Here is an 18287-nt window from a genome sequence, read left to right on the forward strand (position 1 = left end):
TGGTTCTTGGCCAAGACTGAGGTTGTCTCTGCTGCTTTTGGCATCTGCTTGGGTACATATGTGGATATTTCTAATGTGAAGAAAGAAAAATTGACTACAAGTTTGTTGTTTGTTTTGTTGTGGGTTTTTTTAACTAAGGCAGCCTTTTGGTTTTTTCTTTTCTTTTTTTTTTTTTTTTTAATTATTTGCTAGTGGCTCTTCCTATGTATCAGAATATCCCACTGAGAAGCATGAGGTCAGTTTTCATCTAACTCAACCCTATTAGACGGCTGAGGTACCTTCCTTGCTGAGTCTGTAGTGGCAGGGTTCCCCTTGATATCTCATCTTCCAAAAAACTCTATAATGTGGTATGAGATGATACATGATTTTCATCATTTATATAAGCAGCAGCATCCTTTATATTAACAGCTAGGTATTAGTTTACCATTAGTTGAACAAATCTCTAAGGCCTAAGAGAAGAAGATTGTTCCTCAATTCAACAAGAGTAATTGTTTCAAGAATTTCAGTACAATTTAACTTGACAGAGAGAGAAAAATATAAATAATCATTGTTTCTTAGAACCACCTGTCTTACTGAAGAGAATCACTACTCATAAAATTATTGTTACGATTCTTCTCAGGCTTGAAATAAAATGTTTTATGCTTATCCCTAAACTATGAAAAGTGATGATGGTTAAGAGATGGTTTTGGGGGGCGTCTCTAAGGGTTGCAGGGGCTCAGTGTAGGATTTATAGCACTTCTCTCAGTATGGAAAAATGTTTTATAATGGACATCTCTCAGCAGGATCTTGAGAGCTCTGCAGAGATAATTGCTTTTCTGCAGAGATAATTGCTTTTCAGCAGTCTGCACTAAGTATTCTGTAAGGGTGTAATCATACATGCAGTGTGCACAAGAGTGAATGGACTGGGAAAATGAATGCATTTAATCTCACTTGCCAAGAAAGTCTTTCTGTCCTTATAAGGACACAACAACACTTCTGTGTTAAGTAACAGAAGTTACTCAAAGGTTTTTTTGTATTTTCCTGTTGTAGGGTTGAAAGCAGTCATTCCCCCACTCCCTCCCACCTTTTTCCTGTCTAATGCAATTACAATTAGGAGCAAGGCAAATAATATATAGTGACTGTAAACACGTCTTTACTTTTGACTTACTCGTGACTTGACTTTTTCTTTTCTCACTCCATGTTCCATTCCACTCTATTTTCTATTACCATTATCTCATTTTCACCTTCTCTCCTCGTTTGTTACTTTCCCATGAATCCCTCCATCTCTGCCCATCTGCTTCTCTATTCTTTCCCTCATCCCTTTTCTAGTCCCATCCATTCCATCCTTGTTATCCTTATATTTGTCCTTAGAAATTCAGCCTCTCTCTTGGCCTTTTTCAAGACCCCTGTTCTATCTTCTCCTGTCCAGATTCCCCTTTCTCAGAATCTCCCTTCCTTTCTAAGGAACTCTTTTAGAATCCCATTTGTTGTCCCTCTTGAAACCCAAAAAACACCTGAAGGAGGAAAACCTAAGCGTTTTCCAAGCTTTCAAGTGATGTAGTCCTGTGGGAGTGTGAATTACACAGCCTAACGAGTCAGAAGATTTTATGGAACCAATCACCTACCAGAGGCTCTGCACATACACATTTGTGACCTCTGTATCTATCTTTTTCTCTGCTAGTTTTCCCAGTTGCTTCACTCCCAGCTTCTCTTCACTGAATGAGCAAGAAGATGGGAGAGGCTGTTCGTGCACTGCCTGCAAAGCTCGTAAAGCTGCGGCAGTCAGGGAAGAATTGCTCTCATATGAAGCAGGCATGTGGCTAAACCTAAGGTTGCTTTTACTACACATACTAAACAGGTGGTCAACTTGGGCTGAATGTATTCAGTAACTAAATGCATAAGCAACTAAAAAGTGGCAGGGGTGCCATTTCCGAGTGTTGCTGAGGGCTACAGAATCACCAGAGCTGGCTCTGTTCCAATGTGGCAATACACCTTACTGGTGCTGTTCAGCATTTTGAACCCTGCTGCATGTCATTTTTTAACTGAGAATTTTACGTTTTAAATCAGCTGCTACCTCATGTGAGCTATACAACACTACAGATGGATTAAAACATGGATGGCATACTGCAGAAATAGGTTTTATATAATTGATAAAGCCATGAAAGAACAGATTGTCTCTGCCAGCTGCCACACCAGCTGAAATAGACCTATGGTAATTACACCAGTCAGGAAACTTCACTAGCACTGAAAAATATTATCAAGCCAAAAATGCAAAAGCATGCCAACAGCAATGCTAAAAAGTCATGGGAATAAGTCTCTTACAGCTCTCTGAAAGACCCAATGTTAAAAAAAAAAAAAAAAAAAAAGGCAAAAAACCCAGGGCAAATGCCAGACAGCTTGTAATTATAATAATTTCCAATATTGCTATTTCCATCTAGTTGAACAGCTCATACTAGACACCATTCCTCATGGTGCATTGCATTATATATCACTAGAAATCTCAGGGGAATCAGGAGAATAAGATAACAGTTACTTTGACAAAGTGTTTATGGTCTGCCTCAAAGGACTTTCCTTTTTTATTTTTAAAAGGGTTGGTGTTCAGCTGAAATGCTGAACTATTTAAAGAAGGGAAAGAGTGACTTCCACCAAGACTAATCCTTACTCAACAAAGAGAACTTACTATTTACTGCCATACATTCCAACTATAAACTGTAGCTGTTCATTTATCAATAACTGTCTGTAGTCATCTTTACACTGATAATTACTAGCATTTTATTTTCTGCTAATGCAAAAAGTAGTCATAAGCTTTGGCAATATACTCTCTGGATGATGCACGTTTATCATGAGGTCAACAAAAGGCTGAGCCATAACAAATAGTGGTATTGGTTATCATGGATGAAATGCAGTATCAGGACGATTTATGGATGGCAGATTGTAAATACTGCTGCCTGTGTTAGATGGAATATTCTACTCCTCATCTGGCTCCATCTCTTGGGAGTTCTAGTGACACATTAAGGACATTTGCGTATGTTAAAAGAAAAATAATCCACTTCCTGGAGATACGATCATTACCCTCACATTAAAAGATAGTAACGCGCTCTCAAATTTCAGGAAGAAGTAGGTGCCTCATGGTTTGCATTGTTAGAAAAACAAAATATATACTAATTGAAAACAAAACAAAATCCTAAATGTAGAGTGCTACATTTGTCTTTATTGAAATACCTCCTATAGTTTCAGCTCACTTCTTCAGTTAGCCATGATATTTCTGAACTCCGATCTTATACACCAAGATACAAGTTCAATAACCATTTTCTCTTTCCATCTTCCAAGTTGTTTATGAAAATACTGAACAGTACTACATCAAAGAAACATGTTTGTGAGTCTCCCTCTCTCTTTATATTGCCATCTATATGGCAATATATCAGAAATAAGTACACTCAAATTTTTTTAGCCTGCTTGTATCTCTTTCATCTAGATCATATAATCTAGAAAATATTATATGAGCTAAAAGCCTTATTTAAGTCAATAGGTGATGTGTGCTGCTTCTGTGCCATGCACAAATATATTCCCCGTCACAAAAGAAAACAATTGATTTGACGTGATTTACTTTTGATAAATCTGTGCTGACTTTTGCTCATCTCTACTCACAAACTGCCTACAAAGGGTTTGTTTGTTTTGATATCTTTCTGACAGTTAAACTTACCTATAATCCTTGGTCTGTTCTGCTACTAAAAAAAAAAGACTAAATATTACCTTAATAAGTTCTGGAAGACTATCACTGAAAGGATAGCATAAGGTCGCTCCAACCATTTTTCCAAATACTACAAGATGAATTTTCTAGTTTGGCTATATCTAGCTTAACTAAGCACTTTCTAAATGGTTTGTTCTTTATTATAACTTGAGGTCTTACCATTTTTCAACTGCTGTTAGCTGCATACAGTGGAGTTTTTTAGTGAAAACTAAAGAAAAAAAGTCACTAAAATTTCCCTTTTCAAAACCTCTCATAAGAATGAAAATTTAAACGCTTTCTGTAAGTATGATCAAAGTCTAAGAGATCTTGTGAGATTACTGTACTAAATATTGGGATCAATGTATAAATTGTATGTATTTAATTGTAAATTCCTTAAAAAAAAAAGCTCCTTATGAAGATCGCCTCTTATAGAATATATATATGTATTCCTAGAAGATGAGGCTGATTATTGCTGTGGTCTCCAGGTGCTTCTTTAATATAAATAATTAATAATTTACCTTAGGCAAAGAGGATGGTAGCTGAGATGTGATATATGGAAAAATTGAAGGTTAAACGTTAAAAATAGCAAGATACGAATAGCTTAGTCAAAGCAGCAAATGACTTCCCTGTTAGACTGTAAATTTGGGTACTGAAACTGTTTCAGAGAAACAGGGTACATGCATTCTGAAAGACTTCTGAATCTTTTCCTAAATTGAATTATAGATCTCAGTAACATGCAGACATTTTCCAATACATCAAATAAGCAAAACTGGTGTCAGTATTACTGTATTTGCAAATGGCAAGTGTTACAACAGTAGCACATCTAACACTGCTCTTTCTGAATATTTTCACAACAGTGAATTTATCCAAATTTAGTAAAGTTTCCTACTAATAGTATAAGAGCACAGTCTAACTCAACATTATTCTTGAAGAGTTTTAATCATAACTTACCTGTGTGTCTGCATTTAAAACTTTGATTCTCTGTGTGGAGATGAACAGATCCACTTCAGTCAAGGCCTGGGAATCTCCCTCTGAAGTCTAAAAGACAGATGCTTTGTTACAAGGGGAATTTTAATTTCCTCTTTAGAATGACAAATTCACTGATAGCTTTAAGCATAATGTGATGTGAGGCAATCACACTGTTAAACCACTACAAAGACGGCTATTCAAAGGTTTCTCTAAATACATGCAAAGAACACATTTATTGCATAGAAAGAGTGAAGCATACTCTGATTTTGTGGGTAAGAGTGACTTTTTGGAGCCCGTGGGACTGACAGCTCAAGTACTAAAATTCTCTATTTATAGCCAGAACAGGAGAAAGAGTATGGCTGTTTCTTCCCCACTGTCTCATTGATGCACTTCAGTACTTGAGGTGCCGGAATTGAGAAAGTAGGAGAACTGACAAAGTGACTTACTCCCCATCAGCTGCTTAGGTCTTGCCATCTTCAGTGAGCTCACCAAAAGAAGTGCAAGCTAGCGCTCAGTACTGTGGTGGGTTTTAGGGGTTTTTTAGATTTTTAGTTTAGTTTCTTTCTAGAAAATAAAGAACCAAGCGCTCAACTAATATTTCTCTCATATCACAGAGAGCCATCGGCTGACTTTTAGACCTCAACTTCTGAGCGCTGCTCACTAGGGAAACGGTTCCATATCCCACTAGAAAACATGGTCACAGAGCAAGAGGGATTACAGTGTAAAGCCACATGGTTTCCTAAGTGTGAGTCCTGGCTCCGCCCATGTGAGAAAACAGGAGAGAAAGTGGCAAAGCAGCTGCTGCCTGTCACTGAAGCTTAAGTGATCCAAGTCATCCAAGAGCTTACGTAATACTCTTGAGTTCCAGCAGGAACCTATTTATTTCTCCAGGCTACTTGTCCACAGTGCACTATTGCAACTGGTATTTAGCAGCACCCATGTTAGCAGCCTCAGAATAAAATGGCCACAGACTGTATCACCCTGTGCTAAAGGCAGGCATCAGTCTCCAGGTCAGAGACTGGTTCTTTGATGAAACAGTGCAAGGAAGAATGATGTATTTGCTGCTCTTTTCTGTAGTTATAAAGGCTTAGCTATGCCTATAATTCATTCAGATTAATTTTACTTGAATTAAGTCTCATCCAGCAAAATACAAAGCAAGCACATACTTTCGCACAGATTACTTGTCTTGCTTTCATCCAAGACCATCAAAAAGAGCAAGATTAATTTTAGTGATATTTTCGTCAATTGTATTGGGTTAACTGAAGTATAGTTTTTAACTGAGTGAAATGTCTCCTGTATGAATTGTTCCAGGTACTACCTGGTAAATTTATTTTATTTGTTTTAAAATATTGACAATAATTTAATAAATATACAGTAAGTCACAGGCACATGAAATACATCTTACTGCTTTGGTTAGTAAAATAAAAATAAGCATTACATTAAAAAAAAATCTCCTGGATAACATTGGCTTTATATCTGGACTAAACAAATCACAGGCATTCAGCAGAAGAAGAGCAGCAGACAGGCACTCCAGCAAATGAACAATGAGGAAAATGAGTTCATTTTATTCCATCTAGTGTTCTACTACTTAACAAAGAAGAAACCAAAATGACAACTTTATGAGGACCCATAATGAAAGACACAACACTCCATGGAGAACAAGTACAACAAAAATGTAAGTAAACATTCACATTCAAGAAAAACCGTTTACACACCGCTTTTTTCTTGATTTTAGCCGCCTTTTGCATCCTCTGAGGAGTAGCATAAAAAAAGAATGCAGACAGATGTACACACAAAAAGAGAAAAGACAGTGTGGGAAGTCAGGGAAAGCTTTTGACTATGAATCCAGACTGTTAAAAATTAAAAATTTGGGGGCAGTGGGAGAAGGATATGCAAGAGAGAAAGATTTGTGTATTATCTTATGCAGTTCTCAAGCATAATTGGATTTAATGGCATTATGCATGTTGTCGATTGATTACAAAAAAAAATGGTTCCAAAGAGTGTTGTCTGTTAACAGCTGCTCGTAACATTTATCCTGCTAAATATACAGCAGTCTAAAATGACAGTACATGCACTATTTTAAACTCAAGGTTTTCTACCAATATTAATCATATGTCTACATGTAATTGTTGAACAAAATGTAACTCAAGCTCTCTTCCATGACTATCTAAAGTAGTCAAGTATCCCTGAGAGATTAGGATTGCTATTAATACACAAAACAATTTTTAGGGAGTTAATTGCAATAACAATTACTTACTGCTTGAGACATCACAATATGCTAAATAGAAATTCAAAGGTTTGGAAAGTTTAAAGAACTGGACCTTTCTTGCCTTCCATCTGTTTCTAAATGCCAAATCAATCATCAATCATGACAGTCTCTTGCTAAGTAAATGATTTTCCCGAACTGTTTCCTTCAAAAACATGCAGTTTTTACCAATTAAATATTATATTGACTAAGCACATAATTTTTCTATTAGCATTTAAATCTACCGCTTTCTAACCATGCATTTACTTAGATGAGGTATTTACAGCAGATCCACAAAAATTTGTAAAAATCTCCTACTTGATTATTAACCAAAAAAAGCATTTTTTTACACAGCTATATGAAGCAGTCTATGCTGTTATTTACACAGAAATTGTTCACTGTAAATAACACCAAATCCAAACACAATAGTAATGAATCTTCTTGTCCTAAAAAAGTAATAATTCAATATATTGAGAGTAATCTTCACAATTTGTAGTAAGTTAAAGGAATTAATGATGTAAGAGGAAAACCACAGTCAAACAAATATCCTGTGCTTTGCCATTAGAATATTTCCTAATTGCAATCTGCAATTTGTCTTTAACACTTGAATTCTTCATACAGCTTCCAAACGATTTTGAATAGATTCTGGAATAATTTATATTTTGTTCCTCAGAGATGCTGTACGTATTTTCATAATAAGCACTGGAAACTAGTGGTATTTACAGTATTAGATCTATACTCACGTAAGTGCACTTCAGAATAGGTTTGAAGCTGCAGATCCTGTACTGTTTACAGATGAACTGTCAAAGGATCAGAGAGTATTCTACAAACCATAAAAATCCCCTACCTTAACACGGCTCACTGCCTCTTGGGCCTGCATCATTCTTATGTTTTTGGAAGGGTTGCGCTCAGAGAGCAGCTGTGTAGAGCCCAGGTAATTGGCTGCAAAGATGATTCCATCAATGAGGTCTTCAGGTTCACAAGGTCCTGGAACTGACATGAGACATTTATAGTTACTGCCTTTCAAAAGAGGGTAGAGAGATGAGAAATTGAATAAAGGATATTGAGGCTTGAACAACCTTTTTAATACCTTTTCTAATATGAAACAGGTGAGGAAATCCAGTGCAAAATAAATGATGTTTTTCCCTGTAATTATTTCCCAAAACACCACATTAACCGAACATACCGTATTTAAAACATTGCATAATGGTTTGATTGTGGAATTCTAGAGGAAAATCACTGGTAAATTTTTGCTGTGCCACACTGATAAATACATTGGAATTATTTGCAAGTTTCAGAAATGCTGATAGATTCCTTTATCATAACTTTCTTACTGTTCATATGTATGACTGTTACAGTGCATGACCTAAACTTCTGCTTGCATGCAGATTTATGTTTCCACATTTTTTTGAAATGGTTGTAGAAGTACACGGTCCCCAAACATTAGCTCTGGCAAAAATACTGATGAACAATGGGCACAAAGGTATACTTTGCTTCAGCAAAGTCCACCATGAAACTTAACAGTTAAGAAAGTTTAGGAAACAAGAAAAGTAGGCATCTTGATGCAGTTTAGTCATGTGTGAGGCCTGAATTCAGAGTCTGATAGAAATACAGTTCCCAGGCTGGTACAGATTGTATAAACTGAGAGCTGGAGAAACATGCTTCAGTATGGGAGTTCAATAAAATGTTCACAGTCTCATCAATGGCATCTGCACAACAGGTCATACAGCCTTTTCCTCTGAAAGCAGGGAAGTCACAGAAGGCAGTTATGGAAAAGGAGCACATGGAAAGTGTATGAAAAATTTCATGTTAAAAAAGAGAGAAAAATAGTGGAACTTGAAAACATCTTGGTATTTTTTAAATTTTAGCCTTCATTCAACAAAATGCCTTTGCATACACTTAGTATTAATTACATAGTGATTTTGGTGAGATTCTAGTGTTAACTTGTATTTTGCAAGTTGTTTCTTTCCAAGGATGAAAAAGAGCGGGCAGGGAGAACAGAATAAAGGATAGTATTTATATCATACTGGGACTATGCTCATCATCCTCTTTATTCAGTTGTTAAGCTTTACATCTAGCTTGATTAGATCAACAGTAAAGAACAGTCATTCCAGAGTTTGGCTGAAATCTCTCGACAGTGAATATCTTCTGTTCCTCAACAGTTTTATAAAAGAAATTTGCTTTGAGCTGTATCAACTTGCCAAGCTGCTAACACATTTTTTTTAAGTACATCAATCTCATGTGTGAGGAGAAAAATGACACTGAAGGGAGATGCTAATTTAAAAAAAAGTTTTCTTGTACAGTGCATTAGTTCAATTTATTTATAATCAATTGAATGTGGAAGATTAATATGTGGAGAAAGAAAAATATACGGCATGAACGTTGATGAAATAGTGGTTTGCACATATATCTTTTAGTGGGTATTCCTATTCCTTGTTTTCCCGTTCTAATTTAGAAAAAGTCTTCCAACAGAAAATAAACTTGATTAAAAGAAGTGACTTTCTTCTTCAAGCAATGCTGCTGACACCTATACTTCCATGCAGACCTCACATTCACCTGCAGGAAATGTCAACCCCCAGCAAAAAAACCACAGTCTTTGTAATTCAGTAATCAAAGTATATAAACACATAAATATTTATACCAGTCCTGCACTCTTCAGAGACCTGATATTAACTAACAATGGTCACACAAAATGGAGCTATTTGTTTTGCTAGCAAACACCGTAGTTTCAAGCTTCGAAAGGATAATTATATACCACAGGAGGACACATTTTGCTTTAGATCACATCCGTACAAATCCAGTAATGGTTTGGATCTTCATTATAACTCATTTTACTCATTAACTCCTAACACCATTTACTGTATCTCTGTTCCTCTTTGCTTACATCTTTGCACCATTACATTTTTCAGCAGATAGATGATGTATTTTATATGGTACCTCTTCTGATGATGTTATTCATACGTCTATTCAGGCCTAAAATTTAGTCTCATACATCTACTTCTTTCAGCATGCAATAAAATATTAATGTTGGATCATATTGACATCTTGTTTCAAGGGTAGCAAAGAGGGAAATTAATTAAAGATGTGAATGTAATGTTAAGTTAGCAAAACTTCATTAGATACCTGCATCAACACGCTCATTCAAAATTAAAGTGTCTTTAATTTTGTTTTCCTTCATTCACTTCAGGCTAAGTAAATCAGGCTAAATTGAATCAAGGTTGCTTAAACTCTGAAATATGCTTACCCACATAATATTTAAATCAGTTTAACTAACCTCCTTTAGTAGTTAATTTAGATTAGTTTTCTCAAAATATTTTGTCTGTCTGAACACAAGTAAAATTGCAATTCTTGGTACAAATTCTAATACAGTCATTACTACATCAAGCAAAGACCAAAATTCTAAGAGTTTGCGGGATTTGTCAACAAAAAAAGTTGTGCTGGTTATTTAAAACATATCAGTCCTTTAATCTACTTCCTTTCCATCCCAAAAGCTCTGGCTGAACTCAGGAAAGCTTGTTTTCTCCTCAATTACTTTCAAGAATGCAGAATTTGGCCCACTTCTGGTTATATTGGGACTGGTTATATACTTGATTTCCAAGTCACTGATAGGCTACGTCAAAGGCACTTTCCTTCCAAAGACATGTTTAGAGATCTATTTTTATGTATACACTGCTAGCATCTCCGAGCATGAAACAGTAAACCCCACCATATCTTAGGGGTCTGTGAAATTAATGTGTTACAAAGGAAACAACAAATTCTTCTCATGTCTTGGCTGTTTGGTGACAGCAATGGTGTTTTTAACTAATTTGTCTGAAAAACTTCTTGAACATGGAAATAACCTAGAATTTTAAGCCATTTTATTATCCTAGTTTTATTTAGTTGGATTCTTTAAAGACTGGGGGTTTTTTGGTTGGATATGGTTTCATCACCTCTTCATAGCATTAGAAAGTGATTTTTTGCAGAATCATTATACTAGCAACAAATTCTGCAACATCATGTATAAAACAACAGCATGTATAAAATGCTTATAGCAATAGCTAATACAGACACCCCAGCCCCCCCAAAAAAGGCATGTTGGGCAGAAAACATTTCCAACATACATTTCCCATCATGAAGGCAATGTAAGCGATTGTCAGGTAAAATAAGACATCTGTTGGAAGGATGGAATGGTATTGAAAATTGCCAGGGTCAAATTGGGTTACCTGAGTGTTTTCTTCCCTTATCTCTGACTGCTTTAAATAATATAAAAATGCAGACTTGGCTGAGGTCCCAGCTCATCAGAGCACTTAAGCATGCCCTTGACTGTAAGCATGTGTAAGGCTTACTGATGAGGAAGGAAAGAAAGAAATAGATTTGAAACTTGAAGATAAATTTGGTGTGAACAAAGATTGGAATTTTATATTGAGTATCCGTGCTTAAATATTAGATAACTGTTTTTGAAAAATCTAACTGTAAATTTCTACACTATCTTATCAATGCAATTAGAGATTACTTGGTTTTCTGCTGATCTATTAATGCCACAAGTATAAACATTTCTAGACTAAGTAGAATAGGTCTAAAGAGTTCTAAGTTAATTTATCTTTTGTTTTCATAAAATAAGAAAAAGAATACTCATTCAATAATTTAGCATAACTGAATTTAATAATCTGTTAGGAATATATTCTTATATTTATCTAAAATCGTGTGTAAACCAAGGATTCAGACAGTATTTAGAGACCACGCTCAGAGCACAAAAGCACTTTCAACTTCCTGGTGAGAACCATCATATTCCATGAAGTCACTGAGACCTTAGGGTGCGTGGCACTGCAGCAGATTTTGCATAAGGAGTAAATGGACACAGAGCATATGTCACCTTGCAGAATGCCTATCTACAAGTTCCATATTTTGGCTGATTTCTTTACTTCATTGTGGTTGTGACTGTGGAAGGGAATGAGATTTATGGTGATAGGACAAATATAGATAGCAAAAAAGCCAGAACCCCTGAACATGGAACTAATTACCACTACAAGCATGTAGCGGTACTACTACTGAAACAATTATAATAGCAAAAGGACACATTTCCAATATTTTTTGGTGCCTGTAATCTAATTTGTTTATACGTCCACATTGCATATGAAAAATATTATGTATTCATAGAGATATAGATATAGCTACTGTAGTTAAGGAGTTGTGCTGAAAGTTAAGTGCCTGAATAGCTGAATATGAATATAACCAGAATATGGTTTTGGTATTGCTGTCAAAGCTCAGGGAAGAACAGGGAGTGTTAGCTGGCAGAATCTTTTCTTATGTGCAGTAGGGTCCTGTTCCTTTTGGGACTCTACATATAAATTAATAATAAAAACTGTGTTTTTCTTTGAATTCAGAGAGCAGTCATGTTCGCTATCATAAGCTCCTAGTGAGCTACATATTTATTTGTATTAGACAATGCCATATAATACCTGCAATAGAAAAAGCCTAATAGATAGCTTATCCTCACATACTGTGTGACTATAGAAAAAATTCAGAGAAAGCAAAATGATTGAACTAAAAAAAAAAGTATTATGCTATCTAAAAGAGTATACTGACCCCTTTCCAACAGAGTAGCAAGCTGATTGATAAGAAAAGACATAACCTTTTTATCCCAATAAAATTAAAATGTGTAGTTGTATCTGCAAGCATTGTGAGGGGTGAATTTTCTAGTCTGTTTTAAAGCTCTACTCATGCTGGCCTCCCTTTATAGTTGTCCACTATACAATCAGTAGATGCTTATTACAAAGTATCAGCTTGCTTTCTTGTCTCCGCCACCTTTGGGGAATACATTTAATTTACCTCTCTTTAGGGCCTGTTAGCCAGTACATGCCAAGTGTTATGTATAATTTCCTTCAGATGTCAATCTGTGTAAAAGGAGCAATCTTTGAACTTTCCATTTGCTCTAGCTCTTCAAGGAAATGACTAAAAACAGAAGTTGCTAGTCAAGCTGATGAGATCAGGGAATAGAAGAAAAATGTGTTGAACATTCTAATATTATTCTAAATTGCAGTAAGTTTTCTCTGAGTTGGGAATGGCATTAGAAATCAAGTTTTTAACATTCATTTATGGTTTCCATTGTGTGGAAAATTGTGTTCATGGCAGATCTAAGGGGTCAGATTCTTAGAAGTTTCCTACTGTCTTTTCTCACTTTACAGTGTAGACATTTCCTTTGCAGGAAGAGCTGTATGCATTTTCCCCATACAAAGTTCTTCAGCTTTCTGTGAATCAGAGAATGATAATGTTTTTCAGTATAATCCCATTTTATCTCTGTCCACCTTCTTGTGTTAATAAATTGACTTATTTTTCCCCAAACAAAAAATACGTAATAGCAGTGCAAAGGAGATTGAAGAAACACATGAAAGCATGGTTCTCCTAAACAGAGGATTGGATTACCAATTTTTTGTCAGATCAGGAGAACCTTTCTGTTTGTGCCGACAACTGAGATTGCAGAGTGCAATAACGGGCATCACATCAAAGTGACACAAGGGCTGCTCTGAACAGTTAAATGACTCCTTCCTCTGCACAAGGCCATGAAGAACAGGGTGCTCTTATACCTTCATATATCTCCACCCTGCTGGGGCCTGCTGTTACCACCTTTTTTACACCCTTCCAGATTTGTAGCTATCTCCATCTTCACCTTAATCCTTCCGAGAGCTCTATCTGCTCCTCCTTTTTATCACCACCAGGCTCCGATTGCCATGGGGGGAATTAAAATGTTAAATACTTCAATACTCAAACTTTTCAGGTGTATTCTCTTGGGTTTGACTGGTTTTTAAAACTGTGATCTTTAAAATATATTAAAGCATTTGCTTCCATTTTATCCTACTTTAACTATGGATGATGTAAAACTTACCATCAACAAAACTTGGAAATGAAGACACTTTCTTTGTCTGTTGAGAAATAAAAATGGTATAATTGTAACAAAATTATTTTCACAAACTGAAGTGAATTCATATTAAACAGCTGACCATTGTTTATAAAAAATCAAATTTCTATGTATAACTTCTGCATAGCCACTATTTAGCACAGTGAAACACATTACATCACAGTAATTAACCCAACCTAACTGTTACATAGTGCTGTTTACCTAGAATCTCAAAGCATTTTAAGCAGATCCCACCATACAAAAAAATAAGGGAGAGTGGGGGGAACAACATGAAAATGACCTAGGAAGTCAGCTGTCAAATGAGCAATACAAACCAGCAATTCCCAGTCCAGTAGTTTGTCCACTAGATCACACTGCCTATTAATGATATCCCAAATTAAGAACATTTAACAATATTTTACAAAGCACGATTCTGGGTCAGTGAATAAAAAGAACTGTCTCTGATTGCATAGTACGTAGCATTACACTTAATCTCAGCAGGGGCCACAACAGTGCTCTTTTTATGCTACTGCCTCTATTCTCAATAAACAGATATAGTCCTTCCATTTGCTTGTCTTTTGCCAGCCTCCTCAGGCATTCCTGTTTCCAGGAAAGAGGCTGATTTCTCCATTATGGGAAAAGGCTTTAGAAATGCGCCTCTTCATTAATGTAACAGGCTACAGACTAAATATGTTATATGTTTTTGAGATAACAGACTTCTACATTTAAGGCCATGAATTTCATTTCATTGTGTCTAGCCTCAAGCATAAACTCATTCTGCATTCTTAGACGTCTTCTTTACTCCAGTCTTCAGTGACAAGAGCAGGTCTGCCTATCACTGCATCTTTTTCACAGCTGACTGAGCCAGGACACATCTTACCACAAAGGCCACTCAAAAAGATGTGAATCATTTCAGCCCTCAGCACTGAATGATGTGCTTGATATTAGGGGTTATTTAAAGATAATTATTGCTGTGGGAATTAAGCAGTCCTTTGGTTTCAAAGACTGACATTTGGCGGGGGGGTGGTGAAGAAAGAAAAAAAGCAGACGCCGATTTCTTTTTGATGCTACTTTTGCTCTCCAATAATCCAAAAAGAGAATTTCTGAAGTGTTCTCCCTATTCTGTACGTCATCAGAAAATTTTAGGCTTGAGTACATGCCATGGACAGTTACATAAAATGAATGTGACAGCAACAGATTCATGGGTACAGTTCAAAGACTTTTTGGATTATGCAGATGTGGTATTTATTGTCCGTTCAGGAAAAGAAACAGCCTAAGTATACGTGTGCAAGAGGGAAAAAGCTGAAAATTCGGTGCTTGCTTTCCCTCCTGGAAGCCTGACCACAGGAAGACAGGCAGCAGAATGGCCTAATGGCCCAAGGTACCTACCTCAGGTGTATTATTATTGTCAACCGGTCCATTGAGGTCTGAACGCTGTTGCTTCCTTGGCTGCTCTAAACCATTGCACATCTGTAAGAAAAAAGAAAAAGGATTTCAAATCCTTTTGTCTTCTGAAAAGCTTCAAAACAAAGTACAGATTTCAGTGGAAGTCCATGGTGCAAAGATAGTCAGAAAATTTTCACCAGATTAAATTACATTCAGAAAATTTTAATAAAAATTCATAAAACATTAACATATAAAACTGTATTTAACATGTTCTCCATTATTTTATGACAGTCATTGGTCATGAAGCTGGTCTGTGTAGTTATTTATATGTAGTTATTTATATGTATTTATATGTAGTTATTTATGTGCATATAATACATATGTATTTATATATATTTATGTGAATATTTATCAATATTCATTACTGATATTGAAATATCATAATGCGATATAATAGTTGGAATTTCCTATTGTAATTTAGCAATATGAGATTCATATAAAAATGTTGAGCTGCTTAATTATAATAAAAGATGTACTTTGATGTAAATAATAAGACATTTCAATTATCATAAAGTACCAGTTACACTACTGACTTAAATTTAAACTAAATTATTTTATTTCAATGCAAATTTTTCACATGAAATTAAGCCAAATGCTGACATGTTCAGATTGTTCAGAAACCAAAGTCATAATTTTTAAATGTGTTTATGCTCAGTACTGAACAAAATCAAAATAGTCCTAATAGCCAACTCTGATCTGAAAAACAGAATCCCAGCACTCGATATAGGATTCTCTGTTCATGGGAGATACCTCATGGTATCTCCCTCCTTTTGGGCCATGCAAATCTACAGGATGCTGGCAGCACAGCTTCAGGCTTCTGAATAAATGTAAAAAGGAAAATATAAAACCTTACACAAGGAAAATATTTAGTCTTTTAAACCACAGAACACTCTTTTTCTTCTAAGTTCCAATATTCTCAGGGGCAGAATTTCTTCTCCAGACCTGACACAAGTCACAGAACACCAGCACCCGGCACAGGGAGCGCCCGTGTCCCATACGTACCAAGAAAGTGAAGTTTTCATGACTCAGAGTTTCAGTGTTAGAAATCTGGAAAACTAAGGTGATTTCTGGAACAAATTTTTATAGTTTAGGATATTTCACTTTCCTTTTTTCTCAGTTTCCCCATTATGTATAAAAAAGAGTGCCTAAATGCCACTGTCATTGTAAGGCTTCACAAATAAGAACTTGCATCAACAATTGTGCAAATGGAAAACACTGAGCCAGTATTATTTCAAAGGGTCAGCCTGAATGTTACATGTGAACACAACTCCTTGTCTTTTGACTTTCAAATGCAATATGTAGCTGTAATCAAAGAAAGTATGCATGTTCATCTCTAGACAAATTATTCCCTATGAGTAATATTTAGTCAGCTGAACAAAATATGTTAATGAAGCAAGCACATGAAAGCTCTTAGCTCAGTAATGCTAATTCTCAGGTAAGATAACATACACAAAGCAAAAATTCACCCTAGTAGTAAGCAGGATTTTAGGAAAGAAAGGACTGAGAGACACACAGAGCACCAAGACTTGGGGACCCACTGACTAGTGCCCTGTCTACATGGCTGTAGTAGCTAAGCAGCTTACCATATCCCTGCTTATAAATGCTATTCTGTTTGAGACAAGACAAATCTAATTATATTGCATGGCTAAGCTAATATGGAGCAATATGTGTTGATGTGCAGTGAAATATATTAATGAGGTAAGCAAGTATCTAGAGGGCTTTAATAAAACAAGCATAATATTCATACATTATTCCCTAAAATAGTAGGATTAGATCAATACACTTTAAGCAGGGAAAATGACATGGCCGCAATAAAGATACATGAAACTGTAAACAGGGACAGCAAATTATTAACTCCAGTATGCACAACAGAATGTTAATACTTTTAAAGCTTTGTCAGTTCTGATTACCACACACTTGACTGAACTGAAAATGTACCTGCATATAAAGAAAGAATTGGTTGACTGGTTTAGTAAGCATACCCTGGGTGCCGTAAACATTATTGAAACATATCTCCGTCACAAATCTTACATGTTGATGGACCAATTCAGCCCTGGGGATCATAATACCAATCATGCTCTTTGGTAATAGTTGCATATATAATTCCATATAGTCTTAATATAAAATATGACTAAACACTTGGATGACATTTCGTTTTTGATTTACACATAGCTGTAATTTACTGGAGTTCCTATTTTCAGGATTTTAGGAATATAAACAAGCTTTGCTTCTTCATTGTTTCCTAGTCACATATACAGTATATATGTCACATATGTAGTATACATGTTGGTATTGTGCATTGGCTGGGTTCCAAAGAGAAGTCTGTGCAGAATACATGACGAGTTGGGATCAATCACTTCACCTCTACAAGGAATACAAGAAATGTTTTTTACTTACTATTTGGTGTCTGTACATTAAGGCCATTTTTTTTTCCCCCGGTGTTTCGCCTATGTGTTTAGGAGTCCCAGTCTAATTAGGCAGAATCTCAGGTACAAAGAATTCTTCCATTTCTTTTATGCACATCTGTGCACACAATATGTTCCACCTCTGGCTGATCTATTAACACTTTGTTCTTTAAAAGTGTTGTGATGGGCAGGGGATGGTGTCACTGTGAGCACTTCCTCCAAACAAAGCTGCATGTAGTATCACATTCTTGAGATCTTCTCAACTTTGGAGTGTAGCACACCCTATGTCCCTTCAGTAAGGGGAGCTGTGCCTATCTGAGACTTTCGTGCCCAACATTTGCCTGCAAATATGTGGGCTGTTACAATGACCCTTTACAAAGTAAGGGTTGAGATCTTCATGATAAAAAAAATGTTTGGTGACATGGTATCCCAGAAGGAAAGGACAGAAAGAAGTACAAGGAGAAGGGCTTCCCTTTCTTTCCATAAGACTTACAGCGTCAAAGGAGAGAACTATGCAGAGTAGGCACGACTGTATCTCCCATACACAGTTACAAATGATGTAGTCTTGTACATATGGAAGGAGATGTTTCTAGACCAAGGATGAGGGACTGTTTTGGAGCTTCTTTATGGAATCATTTT

The 18287-nt window shown here is 36.0% G+C and overlaps 1 protein-coding gene across 7 annotated transcripts in view; it reads right to left on the reverse strand.

Moving 5' to 3' along the window:
* The window catches only part of APBA2 (amyloid beta precursor protein binding family A member 2), a 110632-nt gene that overhangs the window by 18731 nt on the left and 73614 nt on the right, over nucleotides 1-18287 (reverse strand). For 6 of the 7 annotated variants that reach the window (XM_076348338.1, XM_076348334.1, XM_076348336.1 and 3 more), the window contains 5 exons: nucleotides 15187-15267; nucleotides 13786-13822; nucleotides 7771-7916; nucleotides 6394-6429; nucleotides 4661-4747 (listed from right to left, as the gene is read on the reverse strand). In XM_076348338.1, the coding sequence (XP_076204453.1) occupies nucleotides 4661-4747; nucleotides 6394-6429; nucleotides 7771-7916; nucleotides 13786-13822; nucleotides 15187-15267 (387 nt within the window). The remainder of the gene's footprint in view (nucleotides 1-4660; nucleotides 4748-6393; nucleotides 6430-7770; nucleotides 7917-13785; nucleotides 13823-15186; nucleotides 15268-18287) is intronic. The other variant, XM_076348337.1, reaches the window with a different exon arrangement.

This window comes from Aptenodytes patagonicus, chromosome 10 (assembly GCF_965638725.1).
Source record: "Aptenodytes patagonicus chromosome 10, bAptPat1.pri.cur, whole genome shotgun sequence".
Lineage (NCBI taxonomy): Eukaryota > Metazoa > Chordata > Aves > Sphenisciformes > Spheniscidae > Aptenodytes > Aptenodytes patagonicus.